This window comes from Dasypus novemcinctus, chromosome 2, assembly GCF_030445035.2.
Source record: "Dasypus novemcinctus isolate mDasNov1 chromosome 2, mDasNov1.1.hap2, whole genome shotgun sequence".
NCBI classification, from domain to species: domain Eukaryota; kingdom Metazoa; phylum Chordata; class Mammalia; order Cingulata; family Dasypodidae; genus Dasypus; species Dasypus novemcinctus.
The window spans coordinates 140,105,405-140,122,428 of NC_080674.1; the positions used below are offsets into that span (position 1 = coordinate 140,105,405).

Consider the following 17,024-nt stretch of genomic DNA (forward strand, 5'->3'; position numbering starts at 1 on the left):
CAAACTATAAACTAATCACTTAAAATATTAAAGCAAAGTATGTTCAGATGCATAAACATAAAGTTTTAAGCTAGATTTTTATTTGAGGAGTTTTTCACTACTTTATTAAATATTCACAACATTGCTTTTAAACAATGGGTGAGCTACCTTTGCACTGTAAATGAGCATAGGCCTTGGAATCAGATAGCCTGGGGTTGGAGTTTGGGCTCAGCCAGTTATTAACCGTAGCCTTGAGCAAGTCAGAGGCTGAGGCCTGATAAGCACTGTCAATAGCTTTACTGGTACCCCATTCCTGTTCAATCAGGATTTAATCCCTTGTCTACTTTTAGTGATCCCAGTCAACGTGAATTCAAACCATGCAAATCAATGATCTCCAATAAGGGAGTCCTCAGCCTCCTCCTCTTGGAGACAGTGGGCAGGAATCAAACTCCAAATTAATTGATGCTTAGATACCTGTGAGATCATGGAAACGATTCTTGAAGGGATCCAGCAACTAAAACCTTACTGAAAAACCAACCCAAAACTAAAAACCTTAACTAAAAAAGTTAAGAAAATAAAATATTAAAATTTGCTATTGAATTTTCCGTCTCTGGCCGCTGGGGGTGGGAGGGGGTGGGGGGTTGGGGAGCTGCTGTCACACGTCCCCGTATCTGCGGTGCATGGTCTGCGTGGAAACTGCTCCAGGTTCCTGATGAAGAGGAACAAGCAGACTTACAGCGCCGCCCCAATAACCTCGAGGCCCGCAACTCCTTCCGCTACAACTGGCGGCTTCACCACAAGACCGTGGGCGCGGAGCCGGCTGCGGGTGGGAAAGGGGTCGCGGTGGTCCTGAAGTGGAGACCCGCCCAGCGCAAGCCGGCCACCTGCTCCGTGCAGACCACCTACAAGAACGCCTGGGCCGGGCTCAGCGGCACCCGGCACGAGATCCGCAGGGACAAGAACCGCGCGGCCCTGCGCACGCCGCCAGCCGCCGAGCCAGCGCCTCCTGCGCCTCCAGCGCCTCTAGGAGCCCGCGACCGGGGAGAGGAAGAGCGCCCCCACCCCCAAGGGAATGAAGATGTCGGCGGGAGGGAAAAAAAAAAGTAGCTCCTGAAAATCACAACCAGGAGAATGTGGCTTTTTAAAATCTCGCGTAAGCTCTGCTTCTGAAAGCATTTTGGCATCCATCTCTGACTTTCTGCCCCCACTGCTCTGGCTTCATTCTCACCACCTCTCACAGGGACCCTGCCACGCATTCACCACAAAAGCACTGGTTACAGCAGCCAGTGAAGAAACACGGGTTAGAAACAAGGTGCAATCTAATCTCACCTGTAGAGAACAGTATCTAAGGGTGTGTACGTATCTATAGCTGAGTATGAAAAACTGACAGAATAAACCAAAAAATATTGAGTAGTTTTCTTATAATCTATGCCTCTTTTTACATAGTGGCAAATATTGAGAATAGGGGAATCATTCTTATTACTTTTATAATCAGAAAGTAAACAAAGCTAGAGGGAAAGAAAAAAGGGAAGGAGGGAGGAATGACTTTTGACTACATTCTACCACAAACAGGGTAAAGTCTAAAAACTAACATTTAAGGTCTTCCACCCATAACCCCAGATAATCTTCTTCTGTATCCCTGACACATACCCTAAACTGCAAATATACTAGACCAATCTTTACATAACCTTGAAATCAGCCTTCCTGATCCCACTTCCAAGCCTCTGCCTACCTGGTTCTCGTAACCTAGACAGCTACCCACAGTACAGTCCTCCAAATACATCTGCTTCTTGAAGACTTACCAGGTTCCCCACTCTGGAATCCATCCCCTGCTAAGGGCTTGGAGAGTCATTTAATTTTGCTAAATAACATAATTTGAATGCTTTTCTCTCCTCCACTAGGTGATGAGCCACTCAAAGGCAGTCTGTAACTTCTCTGAGTGCCGTTCTCATTGTCTTGCCACCAAAGATACTCAGTAAATGTTTGTTGATTTTAAATTATAGGCAAACAGAGGAAAAAGATGACACACCTGCGGCAGTTGCAGAAGGCTTCACAGAGGTGGGATTTTAGCTGGGGCTTAAAGAAGGCGTAATATTTAGCTAGAAATGATAGTTGATTACAGTATCATCCTATGTTCAAACAACAAGGACTTCTTTTGAGGGCATTGTTATTATTCTGAAGGAGATTGCCTTTTATTAGTTTACAGTGTAAACCTATCCTAAAGTTCTCCTTTAAATCAAAGGTTTTAAGATTTTGCACTTGCTTTTTTAAAGCTAATAGAATACAATATTTATAATAAAAAACTAGCAGTCTAGGGAAGCAGATGTGACTCAAGTGACTGAACTCTCGCCTACCACGTGGGAGGTCCATGGTTCAGTTCCCAGGGCCTCCTAAAGAAGACAGCAAGCTGGCCCGATAGGCAGGCATGGCAAGCTGACACAATGAGATGATGCAACAAGACACAAGAAGAAGAAGAAGAAAAACAATGAGAGGCACAACAAAAACAGGGAGCAGAGATTCTTGTCACCTCCTAAAGAAGACAAACAAGACAGCGAGCTGATATGACGAGCAGGCACTGCAAACTGGTACAATAAGAGACACAAGAAGAAAAACATAATGAGCGATACAACAAAACAGGAAATGCAGATGATTCAAGAGATTAGGCACCTCCCTTCCACATCGGAGGTCCCGGTTTCAGTTTCTGGTGCCTCCTAAAGGAACAAGGAAGATGAACAGGAACAGCAAGTGCAAACAACAAGGGGGAAGGGAGAAATAAAATAAATCTTTTTTTAAAAAAACAAAAAACTAGCAGTCCAAATGGAGCCCAATAGAGAACTCAGAAATAGACCCTCACTTCTACAGTCAAGTGATTTTAACAAGGCTTTCAAGTCCACCCAGCTGGGCCAGAATAATCTATTCAACAAATAGTGCTGGGAGAACTGGATAGCCATATCCAAAAGAAAGAAAGAGGACCTCTATCTCAGACCTTATACAAAAATTAACTCAAAGTGGATCAAGAACCTAAATATAAAATCTACAACCATAAAACACCTAGAAGAAAACGTAGGAAAGCATCTTCAAGATCTTGTGGTAGGCTGTAGTTTCTTAAACCTTATACTCAAAGCATGAGCAACAAAAGAAAAAATAGATATATGGGTTCTCCTCAAAAGTGAACACTTTTGTTCTTACAGACTTTGTCAGGAAAGGAAAAAGGCAGCTTACTCAATGGGAGAAAATATTTGGAAACCACATAAGGGTTTGATAGTCATACTATACAAAGAGATCATATAACTCAATGATAAAAAGTCAAGCAACTCAATTTAAAAATGGGCAAAAGACTTGAATAGACAATTCTCTGAAGAGGAAATACAAATGACTGAAAAGCACATGAAAAAATGTTCAACATCACTAGCTATGAGGGAAATGCAGATCGCAACTCCGACATACCATTTCACACCTAATAGAATGGCTGTTATTTGGGGGGAAAAAACAAACAAAACTACAAGTGCCGGAAAGGATGTGGAGAAATAGAAACACTCCTTCACTGTTGGTGGGAATGTAGAATGGCGCAGCATCTGTAGAAGACAGTTTGGTAGTACCTGAAGAAGCTGAGTATAGAACTGCCATATAATCCAGCATTCCTGTTACTAGGAATATATTCAGAAGAACTGAAAGCAAGGACACAAACTGACATTTTCACAAAGATGTTCATAATAGCATTATTCACAATTGCTAAAATATGGAACCAACCCAAGTGTCCATCAACTGATAAATGGATAAACAAAATGTGTTTGGTATATATAAGTACAATGGAATACTATTCGGCTGTAAGAAGAAATGAAATTGGGATGCATATGACAACATGGATGAACCTAGAGGATATGTTGAGTGAAATAAGCCAGACACAATAGGACAAATATTTTATGGTCTCACTAATATGAATTAAATACAATGAGTAAACTCAAGGAAGTAAACACTAGAGTATAGGTTACTAGAAAATAGAACGTGGATTGAGAATGGGAGTGATGTTTAATGTAGGTAGTAATAATAAGGTTAATTGTAAAAATGTGGAAATGGATAAGAGTTGAGAATAACACATTATAGTGAGTAAAACTAACACTGCTGAATTATAAATATGATTGAGGCTAAAAGGGGTAGTACGTGGACGTAAACATCAATTTAAAGGAAGATAGAGAGTAATCAAGGGAATGTATGCCAGTGATTTTGGTGGTAGATGAAGATTGTGGTTAACAGTATAAATATAAGAATGCTCTTCTTTTACAAAGTGCTAAGAATATGGTGATATGTAGGAAAATTACAACTAGTGTAAATTATGGATGATCATTAACAATAATATTGTAGTATTTTATAGAAATGGAAAGAAGATATTATATCAATACTAAGGGACAACAGTAAGAGGGTATAAGGAGGTATAGGATTTTCTTTTGGAGTAATGAAAATGACCTAAAATTGACTGAGGTGATGACAGCACAACTGTGATGAAAATGACAGTCACTGAGTATGCACTTTGAATGGGCCGTACAGAGCATGGGACTATATAAAACAGGGAATCCAGTGGTGGATGATGGACTGTGCTTAACAGGACATTTTTTCCTGAACAATAACAAGTATGTAATACTAATATGGGGTGTTAATAATTGGGTGGGTTGGGGATAAAATACACCAAATGTATGGGCTATAGTTACTGGTAATATTTTTACGATGCTCTTTCATAGTTTGCAACCAATGTTTCACAACAATGCAAAATGTTGGTGGTGGTATGATGATGTGCATATTTGCATCATAAATGCACAAATTTCACTATACACTTATTGTTTATGTTCAATGGTATACTTAAAATTTTTTTTTAAAACTAAGCAGTCTAAAATGAAGTGTTATTAGAAAACAAAATTAAAAGACAAATGATTAATTAGAAAAATATTTACAACATGTATAATAAAGGGCTAATAACTACATATCAACAAGATACATATTAATAAATGAGTAAAGGAAACAGGCAGTTTGCAAAAGAACAATTCCAAATAGAAATAAAAAGGCAGTAGAAAGTTTAATATCATTAGTAATAAAATAAATGCAAATTAGACAAACAATTTTTTGCCTTTCAAAATGCAAGATTAAGAGAAGAAAAAGATACTCAGTGCCAGTGAGAGAAGATAAGGTGTTGTCACGGAGCTGTAACTTTTTTGAAAAGCACTTTGCAAATATGTTTCAAGAGTCAAAAAATACTAATTCCCTTCGACCTAGTAATTCTACTTACAGGATTCCATCCTAAAAAATTAACCAGATGTACACAAAGTTTTTATATAAGCAGCACCATTCATAAAAATTAAAAACTAGAAACAATCAACAATAAAAAAACAAAGTATAATGCATTTATTTGATGCAATCATTAAAAATTGTTATATTTTGAAGAATAGTGATTGTCACTGGGGAAATGCTCACAATATAATACAGAATGAGGTACAAAAAGAAGTTTAATTGTCTGCATCTCAAAGACCAAGCTGGAAACAGAAATTGCCTCTAGGGAGTGGGATTAGGGAAAGGGGACACTTCACATTTTAGTGTTTTCTTTTCCTTTTCAATGAGTAATAATAGTAATCACTAAACTACTATTTTGATTGTTTACTGTGAGCTAAGCACTGTTCCAAGTGTTTTGTGGGTATGTTCTCACTTAATCCTCACAATAACCTAATGAGGTAAGTACTATTATGATTATCCCCACTCTTCAGAGAAAAAAGTTGAGGTGCAGAAGGATCAAGCAAATTCCCCAAGGTAGGGCCAGGATTCAAATGCAGAATTTTGATTTCAGAGCCTTGCTCTTTTTACTGCAATTCACTGCCTCTGGTCATATCTTTTGTGTTAATGCTTTCATAAATTAAGAAATCTGCGTTGGGTATTCCCTCTGCTGGGAAAACTCTTCCTCCAGCTAACTACAGAACTCTCTGATCGCCTCCACAAAGAGTCCTATCCAGACTACCCTGTTCAAAATTGCAACCTGCCCCTCATCTCTTTTACCCCAGTCTTTTTTTCCATAGTACTTATGTAGCATATTATACAGTTTTCAGATCCACTATATTACTTCCGTGCCCCCCCACCCACCCATGTGAGTTCCGCTAGGGCAGGGTTTTTGTCTGTATTGTTCACACATGTATCCAGAGGCAGAAAACGTCCTGTCACATAGTAGGTATCGGTTAAATAAATTTAAAATGAGCATGATTCCAGTTTTGTTTTCTTATCCTAAATCACTAACATGAATATACACGGGGAGACAAATGTTTCACAATGTTAATGGAGATTCAGGTGAAGTTATTTTCCTCCTTTATGTTTTCCTGTGGTTTGTAAATTTTCTTTTCAAAATTCTATGTGAAATGCATTATTTTATCAGGGGGAAAAATGGTATTTAAAATGTCTCTTCTACTCGACTAACATTCATTGCCACGTGCAGAGAATTCTTTTGCTGTAAATTGCACGAAGCCCAGTTTTCGCGTGTGAAACACAATAGGAAATTTGAGAGACACCGTCCTTAAATAATAAATTATTGTTTTTAATCATCACCCGGTATTTTTTGGTGGTTAAATGCTTCCTAAAAGAACAAAATTCCTTGCCTCGCTGGTCGGCCGCGGCATCCTTGGGGAAGACAACCACCTAGCAACCAGGGCTGGCGCGCGACGCTGCGCCTTTAATCCTCCTCCCGCGGAGCGAGGCGGAGAACTCCCGCGCCCTCGCCCCCCCGCGGCGCCGGCGGCTGCGGTTACCTGGCAGGAGAGCCCCGCGCCGCGCGGGGGGATGGAGCCCAGCGTCCACTGGACGGAAGGGAAAGGCAGAAGCCGACCCCCTGCGGCGGGGGGCCCGGCGGGTGCTGGCGGAGGGCGCGGGCCGCGACCCCCAGCGCCTCTTGCGCGGAGACACCCGGGCCCCGCGGCGCGGGCGTGACCGAGGTCCAGCTGCGGGGACACGCCCGTCAGGCCGCCGCGTAGGCGGTCCTGTGAGCGCCGGGAGGCGGACGCGACTCCCGGATCTCCCGCTCCCGCGCGTCCCAGCCAGCGCCGCGGCGTCCACCTGTCCCAGCAGCGGGGACCGAGGGCCACAGGGAGGAGGCGGGCACCGGCATGGCCCTAGCCGCCGCCGCGGCCGCCGCGGCCGCCGGAGTGAGCCAGGCGGCAGTGCTGGGCTTCCTGCAGGAGCGCGGCGGCCAGGTGCGCAACTCGGAGCTGCTGAGCCGCTTCAAGCCGCTGCTGGAGGCCGGCGACCCGCAGGGCCGCGCCGCCCGCAGGGACCGCTTCAAGCAGTTCGTCAACGACGTGGCGGTGGTGAAGGAGCTTGACGGCGTCAAGTTCGTGGTGCTGAGGAAAAAGCCGCGGCCCCGGCAGGGACCCGCGCCCCCGCTCACCTGCGCCCCCGGCGCCTCCGAAGCACCGGCGCCGCCGCCGAAGCTCACGTCTGTCTCGTCGGAAGAAGCCGAGTCCCCGGGGGCTCCTACGGTGGCCTCGGCCCACTGGTCAGAGGAACCAGCGGAGGCCCCGGCCCCGCCCTCAGAGCCACAGTGTGCCCCCGGGGCGCCGGCCTCCGAGCCGACTCAGCCCCCTGGAGAGTTGTCCTTAGGCTCGGCCCAGCAGTTAGGAGGACCCTCCAACCCCCGGGTTCCCGCCTTTGAGGCCGCGCAGCCTTCCGAGGGGCTGTCCGCAGAAGCAGCCCCTCCGGCCAGGGCACCTGTGCAGGCGACCACGCCCCCAGCAGTGCCCCCAGACCAGGAAGCTGGGCCCAGGATGAAGGAAGGGCCGCCGCTCCCTCCGCGCGCGCCGCCGCCGAAGCCCTGCATGCTGCCCGTGCGCTGCGTCCCGGCGCCCGCCGCGCTCCGGGTCCGGGCGGAGGAGCAGGGCCTGCGCCGGCAGCTGTCGGAGGAGCCGAGCCCCCGGGCCTCCCCGCTGCTGCGGCGGCGGCTCTCGGTGGAGGAGGCCGGCCTGGGCCTCAGCCTGGGCGCCGGCCGATCCCCGCACCTGAGGCGCCTATCGCGCGCCGGGCCGCGCCTGCTGAGCCCCGACAATGAGGAAGCACCCGCCGCGGCGCCGCCGCCGTCCGCCGTGCCCCTGGAGCAGGCCGAGCACGAGTGGCTGGTACGAGCGGCAGCTGGCCGGTGGACCCACCAGCTGCATGGGCTGCTGCTGCGCGACCGCGGCCTGGCGGCCAAGCGCGACTTCATGTCGGGCTTCACGGCCCTGCATTGGGCCGCCAAGAGTGGCGACCGCGAGATGGCACTGCAGCTGGTGGAGGTCGCGCGGCGTACGGGCGCCCCGGTCGACGTGAATGCGCGCTCGCACGGCGGGTACACTCCGCTGCACCTGGCTGCGCTGCATGGCCACGAGGATGCCGCCGTGCTGCTGGTGGCGCAACTGGGCGCGCAGGTGCATGTACGCGACCACAGCGGACGGCGCGCCTACCAGTACCTGCGGCCCGGCACCTCGTACGCGCTGCGCCGCCTACTCGGAGACCCCGGCCTGCGCAGCGCGACCGAGCCAGATGCCCCTGGCGGAGGTGGTGGCAACCTTGCGGCCCGGCGCCCCGTGCAGGTGGCTGCCACCATCCTCGGTTCCACCACCAGCGCGTTTCTGGGCGTCCTGGCAGACGACCTGATGCTCCAGGACCTAGCGCGGGGCTTGAGAAAGTCTGGCTCCTTAAGCAAGTTCTTGGGCGCCTCGCCCATGGCCCCGCGCAAAAAGACCAAAAACCGCGGTGCCCTGCCAACCTTCTCAGAAGTCTCTCGTCGGCCCAGTCCAGGGCCATTAGCTGGGTTAGTGCCTAGCCTACCCCCCACAACATGACAGTCTCTGTGGTTACAACCCGGTTGAGCTTACCTGGCTCTTGCCTGCCCACGAATGGGAGCAACACTGACGGTCCAACTCTGTTTTCATTTTGTCCACTGCCACCTGATTTACCCGGGTGGGCCTGCTACTCCAGCTTATGCCTGAGGCCTGGCCTGTCTCCAGAGATAGGATTAGAGATTTCAGGGAGACCCTCCTATGTGAAACTCCAACAGTCAGGCCTGAACTCTGGTAGAAACTTGAAATTTAGGGCAAAAGGTTAAGGGGTAGCAGCTGGTCTGGACCCTGAATAAGTTAACCTGATGCCCTTGCATCTGCGTACTACCAAGCTAGAACTAGAGCAAAGCCTAGTGGTCTCTTTAAATATCTGATGATGTTGGATTGTATGTCAGCCTTAAGATATGTGGTGGTTTTGTCATTTGATGATTTTTCCTGTTTTTAAATTGAAATGAGGTAAAGCAACTTTCATAATAGCCTAACCTTTTAAATTATATTTTTCCATTTTAGGCAAAATGCTCATTTTCAATCTTTTGCTAAATATTTTGGAATTATATTTAAAAAACAATAGATAATCAAGATCTAAAGGAAATTAGTCCCAACCAAGGAAACCCTTAAAAGTTTATCTACCTCATTTTAGGCAATTTCTAAGATTCTGGAGAGTCTTGAACACAGAATAACCATTGTGGCCATTGTGAATGAAAGTAATTTCATTTGTACTGTGAATGCTAAATATTAGGAAATGACCATTTGGGGAGTAAAGATGATTTAACAAAGAATGAAAAGGGACAGTTGGGCAAATACTTTTATACATGTGGTTTTACTTTTAATATGTGATTGTCTTTACGGTGAAATATAAACATTCCTATTTGGTACTAGTGGGTGACTATTTTGATTTGGCATGAATATTTAAATATAATTTTTTTAAAGTGTGACTTTTTTGTGATTGCACCTTTGTGCCATGCTCCTAAATCTGTAGCTCTCAAATCTAAGTGAGCCTTTCCATACAGGGGTGAACATACAAAGAAAAAAATTACATAGCATTCCATCAGAAAGATAACTGGTTAAATATTAATGGATACAATTTAAGGAGCAACTATTTTATATGAAAGTTCTGTGTGAACACAAGTACGTGATATCCATTTTAAAAAGCCATTTGAAAGGAACCAACTTCTTATTCCAAAAAAGCAAATTCAGACTCTACTCAGTGACCTGGGACAGCTGGTTTAACTTCCCTAGACCTTTGTTCCTGATCTGCAAATGAAGGTTTGTAGACATTGCCAAGATTTCTCAGGTTCAACACAGTGTAATTTTAATGGCACTTTTTCTGTTTTAAAGATGTGGAATCTATTGCTCTAAAAAATTTTTTTATATCATATTGTGACAGTGTTCTGCTTAGGTAAATTGTGTTTGCATGTCATTAGTTAAATAGTTGTATGTGAATGTGTGGCACAGGGTAGCAGAGCTTTACTTTTCCCCTTCCATCTATATCATTGAGGCCTTTGGATTTATTTAAGGCCATCCATGAAATGTTTTGATGTAAGCCCTGAAATAAAGTTCGCAATTTTGTTCCTTTCTGATGATGGACTTCCCTTAAATATTCTATGGCATTTGCTACTGTTTCTCTTTTCATTTCTTTTTCTCTATTTGATTGCTTTCTTTTCCCCTCATCCTTCATTCACCTCTTCCAAGCATTCTACTACTGAAAGTCTTTGGGGGAAGTGGACTTGGCCCAATGGATAGGGCATTCGCCTACCACGTGGGAGATCCGTGGTTCAAACCCTGGGCCTCCTTGACTTGTGTGAAGCTGGTCCAGGCATGATGCTGATGTGCGCAAGGAGTGCCCTGCCACGCAGGGGTGTCCCCCATGTTGGGGAGCCCCATGTGCAAGGAGTGCGCCCCGTAAGGAGAGCTGCCCAGTGCAAAATAAAGTGCAGCCTGCCCAGGAATGGTGCCGCACACACAGAGAGCTGACACAGCAAGATGACACAACAAAAAGAAACCCAGATTCCCGGTGCCGCTGATGAGGATAGAATCGGTCACAGAACACCACACAGTGAATGGACACAGCAGACAACTGGGGGTGGGGGGGAATGGAGGGGGAGAGAAATAAAAATCTTTAAAAAAAAAAAAAAAGTCTTTGGATTGCTCTGTAATGTAGAGGAGTGGATCACCCACAGATATGGTAACCAAGAACTGTAGTTAAATATAGACTCTGATCAGACCCCTCCCACTTTCCTTGCCTGCAACTCTAGCGTGTGTCTGTTCAGTCTAGCTAACCTGCATAAGTTATTTTGAAATGCAAATTAAATCTGCCTCTGCAGAAAAAATTGTGGGAGGCAATAATTACAGCCATCTGAGTAGCTGAAGGTCTGGAGACAGATTAAAATGTTAGAGATTTTCCATGATAACAGGCCTGCTTGAGAGAGGGTGACAAAGGTCACAAAGGTGTGACCTGCTTTAAGACAAAATCGAAACCAGCAAGGTAGTAACAATAATTCATGTTTATTGCACACTTAAACCAGATGAGACTATTTGAACTACCTCTGTCTCAAAATGATATGCTGCAAGCTTTCCAAGTGAAGTAAAACATTTGATAAGAGTCTAGGATCAATAGACCTAAGTTCATTGTATTAGCCAAAAGGGGTTCTGATGCAAAATACCAGAAATCTGTTGGCTTTTATAAAGAGTATTTATTTGGGATAAAAGCTTACAGTTACAAGGCCCTAAAGGGCCCAACTAAAGGCCCAGCTAAAGATCTCACCAAGATCTGTTGCCATGTGCTTTAGCAAGATGGTGGGCGATCTCAGTGAGGGTTCAGCCTTCCTCTCTCTTAAGGCTCCGTGGGCCCAGCTTCTTCTAATCTCAGCTGTAGGCTGGAGGGCTCGTTTCTTTCAGGGCCTTCTTAGCTGCTCAGGGCTCTGGTCTCTTCAACTGCAAACTATCAGGCGAATGGCTTATTTCTCTCCAGGGCCCCAGGATCAAGTTCTCTCCTCTGCTATGTCTATGGAGCTCTCTCTATTCCTGTGTATCTTCTCTGCGTCTCCTTGATCAAGTGTCCATTTATATAGCCCACTCTACTGACATGGTCAAATCAAAGCCCTAAGCTTAACCTAATTTAGTCAAAGACATCTCAGCTGAATCTAATACAATCAAAGGGTATCACACCCAGAGGAATAGACCATTTTACAACCAATCTCTTTTTGGAATTCATAAACAGTCTCAGACCACTGCTTTTTTCTTGCAGTGGAAGGAAAGATTCTGAAACTATAAGGTAATTCAGTAGGAAATTATAGTTTGATATGCATATGGAAAGTTTTTGAGAATCATATATTGCTTAGCAGGAGGTATACCTGTAAGAAGAGTATTCCCAAAAAAAATTACCATAAGTTAAGGCAAGTTAGCTAGTTAGAATTGTCACAGGGAGGAGGATCACTCCTTTTAAAGGAGGGAGAAGAGAAGCGGACTTGGCCCAATGGATAGGGCATCCATCTACCACATGGGATGTCCGCGATTCAAACCCCGGGCCTCCTTGACCCGTGTGGAGCTGGCCCATGCACAGTGCTGATGCGCACAAGGAGTGCCGTGCCATGCAGGGGTGTCCCCAGTGTAGGGGAGCCCCACGCGCAAGGAGTGCGCCCCATAAGAGAGCCGCCCAGTGCGAAACAAAGTGCAGCCTGCCCAAGAATGGTGCCACACACACAGAGAGCTGACACAACAAGACACACGTAGAGCTGACATAACAAGATGATGCAACAAAAAGAAACCCAGATTCCCGGTGCCACTGATAAGGATAGAAGTAGTCACAGAAGAACACACAGTGAATGGACAAAGGGACACAGAGAGCAGACAACTGGGGGAGTGGGGGTGGGAGTGGGGAGGAATAAAAATTTTAAAATCTTATAAAAGAGGTGGAAGTTGTTAATGCAGATGTGTATGAATCATATCAATAGCAAGCTTTTTAATAAGGTTTTACATTTCCATTAATGGAAGGTATAGGCTGTTCCTGAGCACGTTTCACTTCCCTAATGGAGAGCCAAGGTATGGGTGATGCATGTGCAGCTTGTGTTTATTAAGTGCCCGGCAAAGTTCTAAACTCTTTGCAGGTATTAATCACAACCTTATAAGGTATGCACTATTACTGTCTTGATTTTAAAGTGAGGAAATTGAAACCTAGCGAGTTTGGAAGTAACTTATTCAGGCCTCAAGGCTAGTAAGAGGCAGAGCCAGGATGGCACCCAGGTGCTGTTCTCCACTGTGCTGTCTTGTTACAGGAAAGCAGTCTGGTCTCATTTCAGCCCTTTATTCATTGAGTAACCTTGGGCAAGTCATCTCATTCTCCAAGCTCCTCTCCCTCAGTGGGACACAAGACTGAGAGTACCTCTCAGACAGGCTGTGGGGAGGGAGGAGCATATGGACGGAACAGGTGGAGCTCTTGGTGAACTGCATGCAACAGCATCCTGAGATGTTACCAAGGGTGCTGAGTTGGTCCCATGGGGGTGTCTATGTATTGTGGATTTGCTTTATAGTACCATCATTCTTTTACTGTATTAGTATCTGTATAGGTAACAATCAATTCTACTAGGTATTCCCATAAAAAGGAAGTTATCCCATACTCTGTATGTGGCATTACTTTAGTTAAAATAGAAATACCAATGTCTTAACTTGCATACCTCTAGCATCCCTGTCCTCATCTTTGGCACCTAAACTACTGCCTTGGTCCGCTGGGCTGAAAGCAACCCTCAACACATAAAACTGGGACCACTCAGAACCCATCTTCTCTGCCTTTTTTGACCCTTTCCTGGAAGACATTATTTGTTCATTTAAAATAGTTTCATAAATAAATCCTCTAGTGTTCTCAAGATAGCTATTTTTAAAATTTAATTAACATCTTTACTGAGATATAACTCCCGTACCCCACAGTTCACCCATTTAAAGTGTATAATGGGGAAGCAGACGTGGCTCAAGTGAATGGGCTCCCACCTACCACATGGAAGATCCCCAGTTCTGTTCCCAGTGCCTCCTGGAGAAGACAGGCAGGACAGCGAGCTGGTGTGCCAGGAAAATGTGGGAAGCTGATGTAACAAGATGATACAACAAAGGAGTCACAAAGAAGAAAGACAATGAGAGACACAACAAAAGCAGGGACCTGAGGTGGCTTGGGTGACTGAGTGCCTCTCTACCACATGGGAGGCCCTGGGTTCAGTTCCCGGTGCCTCCTAAAGAGAAGACGAACAAACACAGAGAGCACACAGTAAATAGACACAGAGAGCAGACACTGAGAAATCTTTTTTTTTTAAAAAGTAAAGTGTATAATGCAAAGGTTTTTAGTATATTCAAAGAGTAGCATATTTTCATCACTCCCAAAAGAAACCTCAAACCATGTATATTTGTTAATAGAATAAAAATTTCCCCCCCAAAAGAACAATAGAACTGTATAACACAGTGAACCTAATATAAAGTATGGACTGTAGTTAATAGCATAATATAGCATCATTATAAATTACTGTTTTATCAGGTGTAACAAGGAAAATGTCAATAATAGGGAAAACTGTGCATGTGAAAACTGTGTTTTGTAAACCTATATCTTCACTAATAATAATTTAAAAAAAGAAACCTCATAACAATTAGCAGCCATTCTTTTTTTCCCCCAACACCCAGTCCTTGGCAACCACCAACCTACTTTCTGTTTCTATGGATTCGCTTATTCTAGACATTTCATACAAATGGAATCAAACAATATGTAACCTTTTGCATCTGGTTTCTTTCACTTAGCATAATGGTTTCAAGATATGTAGATCAGAATATATGGCTGGATAATAACTCTTTGCACAGATATATCACATTTGGGTTTATCCATTCACCAATGGATGGACAGTTTGACTATTATAAACAATACTGTTATGATCATTGGTGTTCAAGTTTTTGTGTGGACATAAGTTTTTATTTCTCTTGTATATACCTGCACACAGCTTTTTTGTTTATTATTAAAGAAGTTGTAGGTTTACCAAAAAAACATGCAGAGAGAAAATGCAGAGAAAAAATACATCTCTCTCTCAGAGTTTTTCCTATTACTAGTATTTTGCATTAGTGTGGTACCTTTATTAAAAGTCATCAAAAATATTATTTATATTTTTAACTATAGTCCATAGTTTACATTATGGTCACTGTGTTGTACAATCTTGTTTTTATTTTTATTTATACCCTAAAATTTCCTCTTTTAACCACATTCAAATATATAATTCAGTGGTGTTAATTACATTCACAATGTTGTGCTACTACCACCATCATCAACATAACTTTTCCATCACCCAACACAGAAACTCTGTACCAATTAATCATTAACTCCCCATTCACTACCCCTTCCCAGTCCCTGGTAACCTATAGTCTAGTTTCTGACTGTAAATGTTTATTCTAATTAGTTCATATCAGTATGATCATATAATATTTGTCCTTTGGGTCCAGTGAGGGTTTTGCCTTGAACTTCGGTCGCAGCCTTACCCTTCCAGAACTGCCATACCTTTGGACTTGAATCCTTGAGTCAGAGGCAGTCCCAGATATGTCTGCAGGAAAGAGGGAAGAAGGAGGGGGTAGAGATGGGGGAGACTGTTCTCCCAAAAGAGGAAAAACTTCTCAGTGGAAAGTGGTTGCTTATTTAAATATCGGAAACACCCATTAGGACCATCTCAGAGGTAGCCAGGCTGTGAGAGGGTTGCTTTATAACAATTCCCATTGCCATGCTCCCGAATTCCCCTTCCACCTCTTCTCTCTGCGGTCCTCATCCACATTTGACCTATATTTCCTCTTCTTTAAGCTTCTGGTTTACATGCAAATCAACAGCACTGCGATGTGCTCCAGTGAGGACCCCGAGGTTTATGCCAGCTCCTCTCAGTGGTACGTTTTGTGCCGAGCAGGCTGTTTAAGGCAGAAGGCACCGCGGAACGCTGTTTCCCTATTTCGTTTCCAATTTACAATCTGAAGGTAAAAAGTACACCAATTAAATCCATGTTGGGAGGAGCAGCGGGGGCGGGAAGCAGCGAGCGGAGGAAGCCGCGGCGTAGCTGCCTGTTGCCGAGCAACTGGGCCGCAGACGCCAACGCTCCGCAAAGGCCCGAGGGCAGCACCGCGGGCTGTCGGGGGCGAGGAGGCTGGGCGCAGGCGACTTAAGGAGGTAGGGACAGAAACGCCAGTGGGGACGCATGTAACCCTCTTTTCCACGGAAAACGAAGGCCTATTGGTAAAGGAAAGCTAGCGAGCATCCCCCTGTCGGGCTGACCAGAATTTTTTATAACAGAAACAAAGGGCCCAGCTCCAGTTTTCAGGCCCCAAAGCGGTACTGCTCAGCAGGGCAAGGGAACGTTCCTGTAACTAGCCCAGATGATCTGCTTGCTGGGGAGGATGCAAGTGGTACAGTACAGGTAGACGCTTTCACCATAAGGCGAGCAGTGCCCTCTGCTGGAAATGTTCTGGAGGGTGGCATCCACCCGCTTCCGGTCCCTCAAGTCTTTCAGCCTGTGATTGCCAGTACTGAGCATCTTTGGTGCGTTCATTCTTAACCCTCTGAAGGAATGGCTGTCAGGAAAGAACAGGAAGGAGACAAATAGGCAAGCGGAGAGGCGGGGTGCAGGAGTTGTGACCCTACTTTCAGACCTCTCAATCTTGTCGGGATAAGCACAGAAGCCTCCTATTTCTCCATGGAAAAACCCGACACAACCAAAGTGCAGTTTAATGGTACGATGGCATACTTTGGCCTCTGGGGCTAGGGGTGCTTTTTTATCTGAAATATCCATTTTCACTGGCTCAGTGGAGGATGTTAAGTTTATGTCTAAGAATATCACAATGAGAGACTGCAAAGGGGACTGTACAGAGCAAAAGGCAGAAATAAGTAGATTCCAGCCAGGACATGTCTATCAAAAGGAGCTGCCACACTAGGCTAAGGACCTTGGAGCAGAGGTCCAGCCCACAGTGTTAGAAAGAGAGAAGTAAAACATAATGTTAGAACCCACAGCGGCCTCAGCAGGAGCCCCATATGTTTTTTATAAAATGGCACAATGTGAGCATTGTTCTATGGTCAATAGCCCGACTGTTAAAACTAATGCTTTTGGTATGAATACAGCCATTTAAAATTCCCAAGCAGTTGCACTAAGTGACAATAAGCATCAGAAAACAAGCCCAGAAGCAGAGATTTCTCACTTTGGGGTCAGATGG

General features: G+C 45.1%; 2 protein-coding genes across 4 annotated transcripts in view; one reads left to right on the forward strand and one right to left on the reverse strand.

Moving 5' to 3' along the window:
* SEPTIN8 (septin 8) overlaps positions 1-7,223 on the reverse strand; it is a 70,888-nt gene extending 63,665 nt beyond the window's left edge. For 2 of the 3 annotated variants that reach the window (XM_058278513.2, XM_058278501.2), the window contains exon 1: positions 6,756-6,829. The gene's annotated coding sequence lies outside the window, so the exon portion shown is untranslated. Of the gene's footprint in view, positions 1-6,755 lie in introns of all 3 variants that reach the window. The other variant, XM_058278568.2, reaches the window with a different exon arrangement.
* Positions 7,042-10,396, forward strand: SOWAHA (sosondowah ankyrin repeat domain family member A). Its single transcript, XM_004456467.3, has one exon. The coding sequence runs from the start codon at positions 7,110-7,112 to the stop codon at positions 8,817-8,819; it is 1,710 nt and encodes a 569-aa protein (XP_004456524.1). The 5' UTR covers positions 7,042-7,109; the 3' UTR covers positions 8,820-10,396.
* The last annotated feature ends 6,628 nt before the right edge of the window (positions 10,397-17,024 follow it).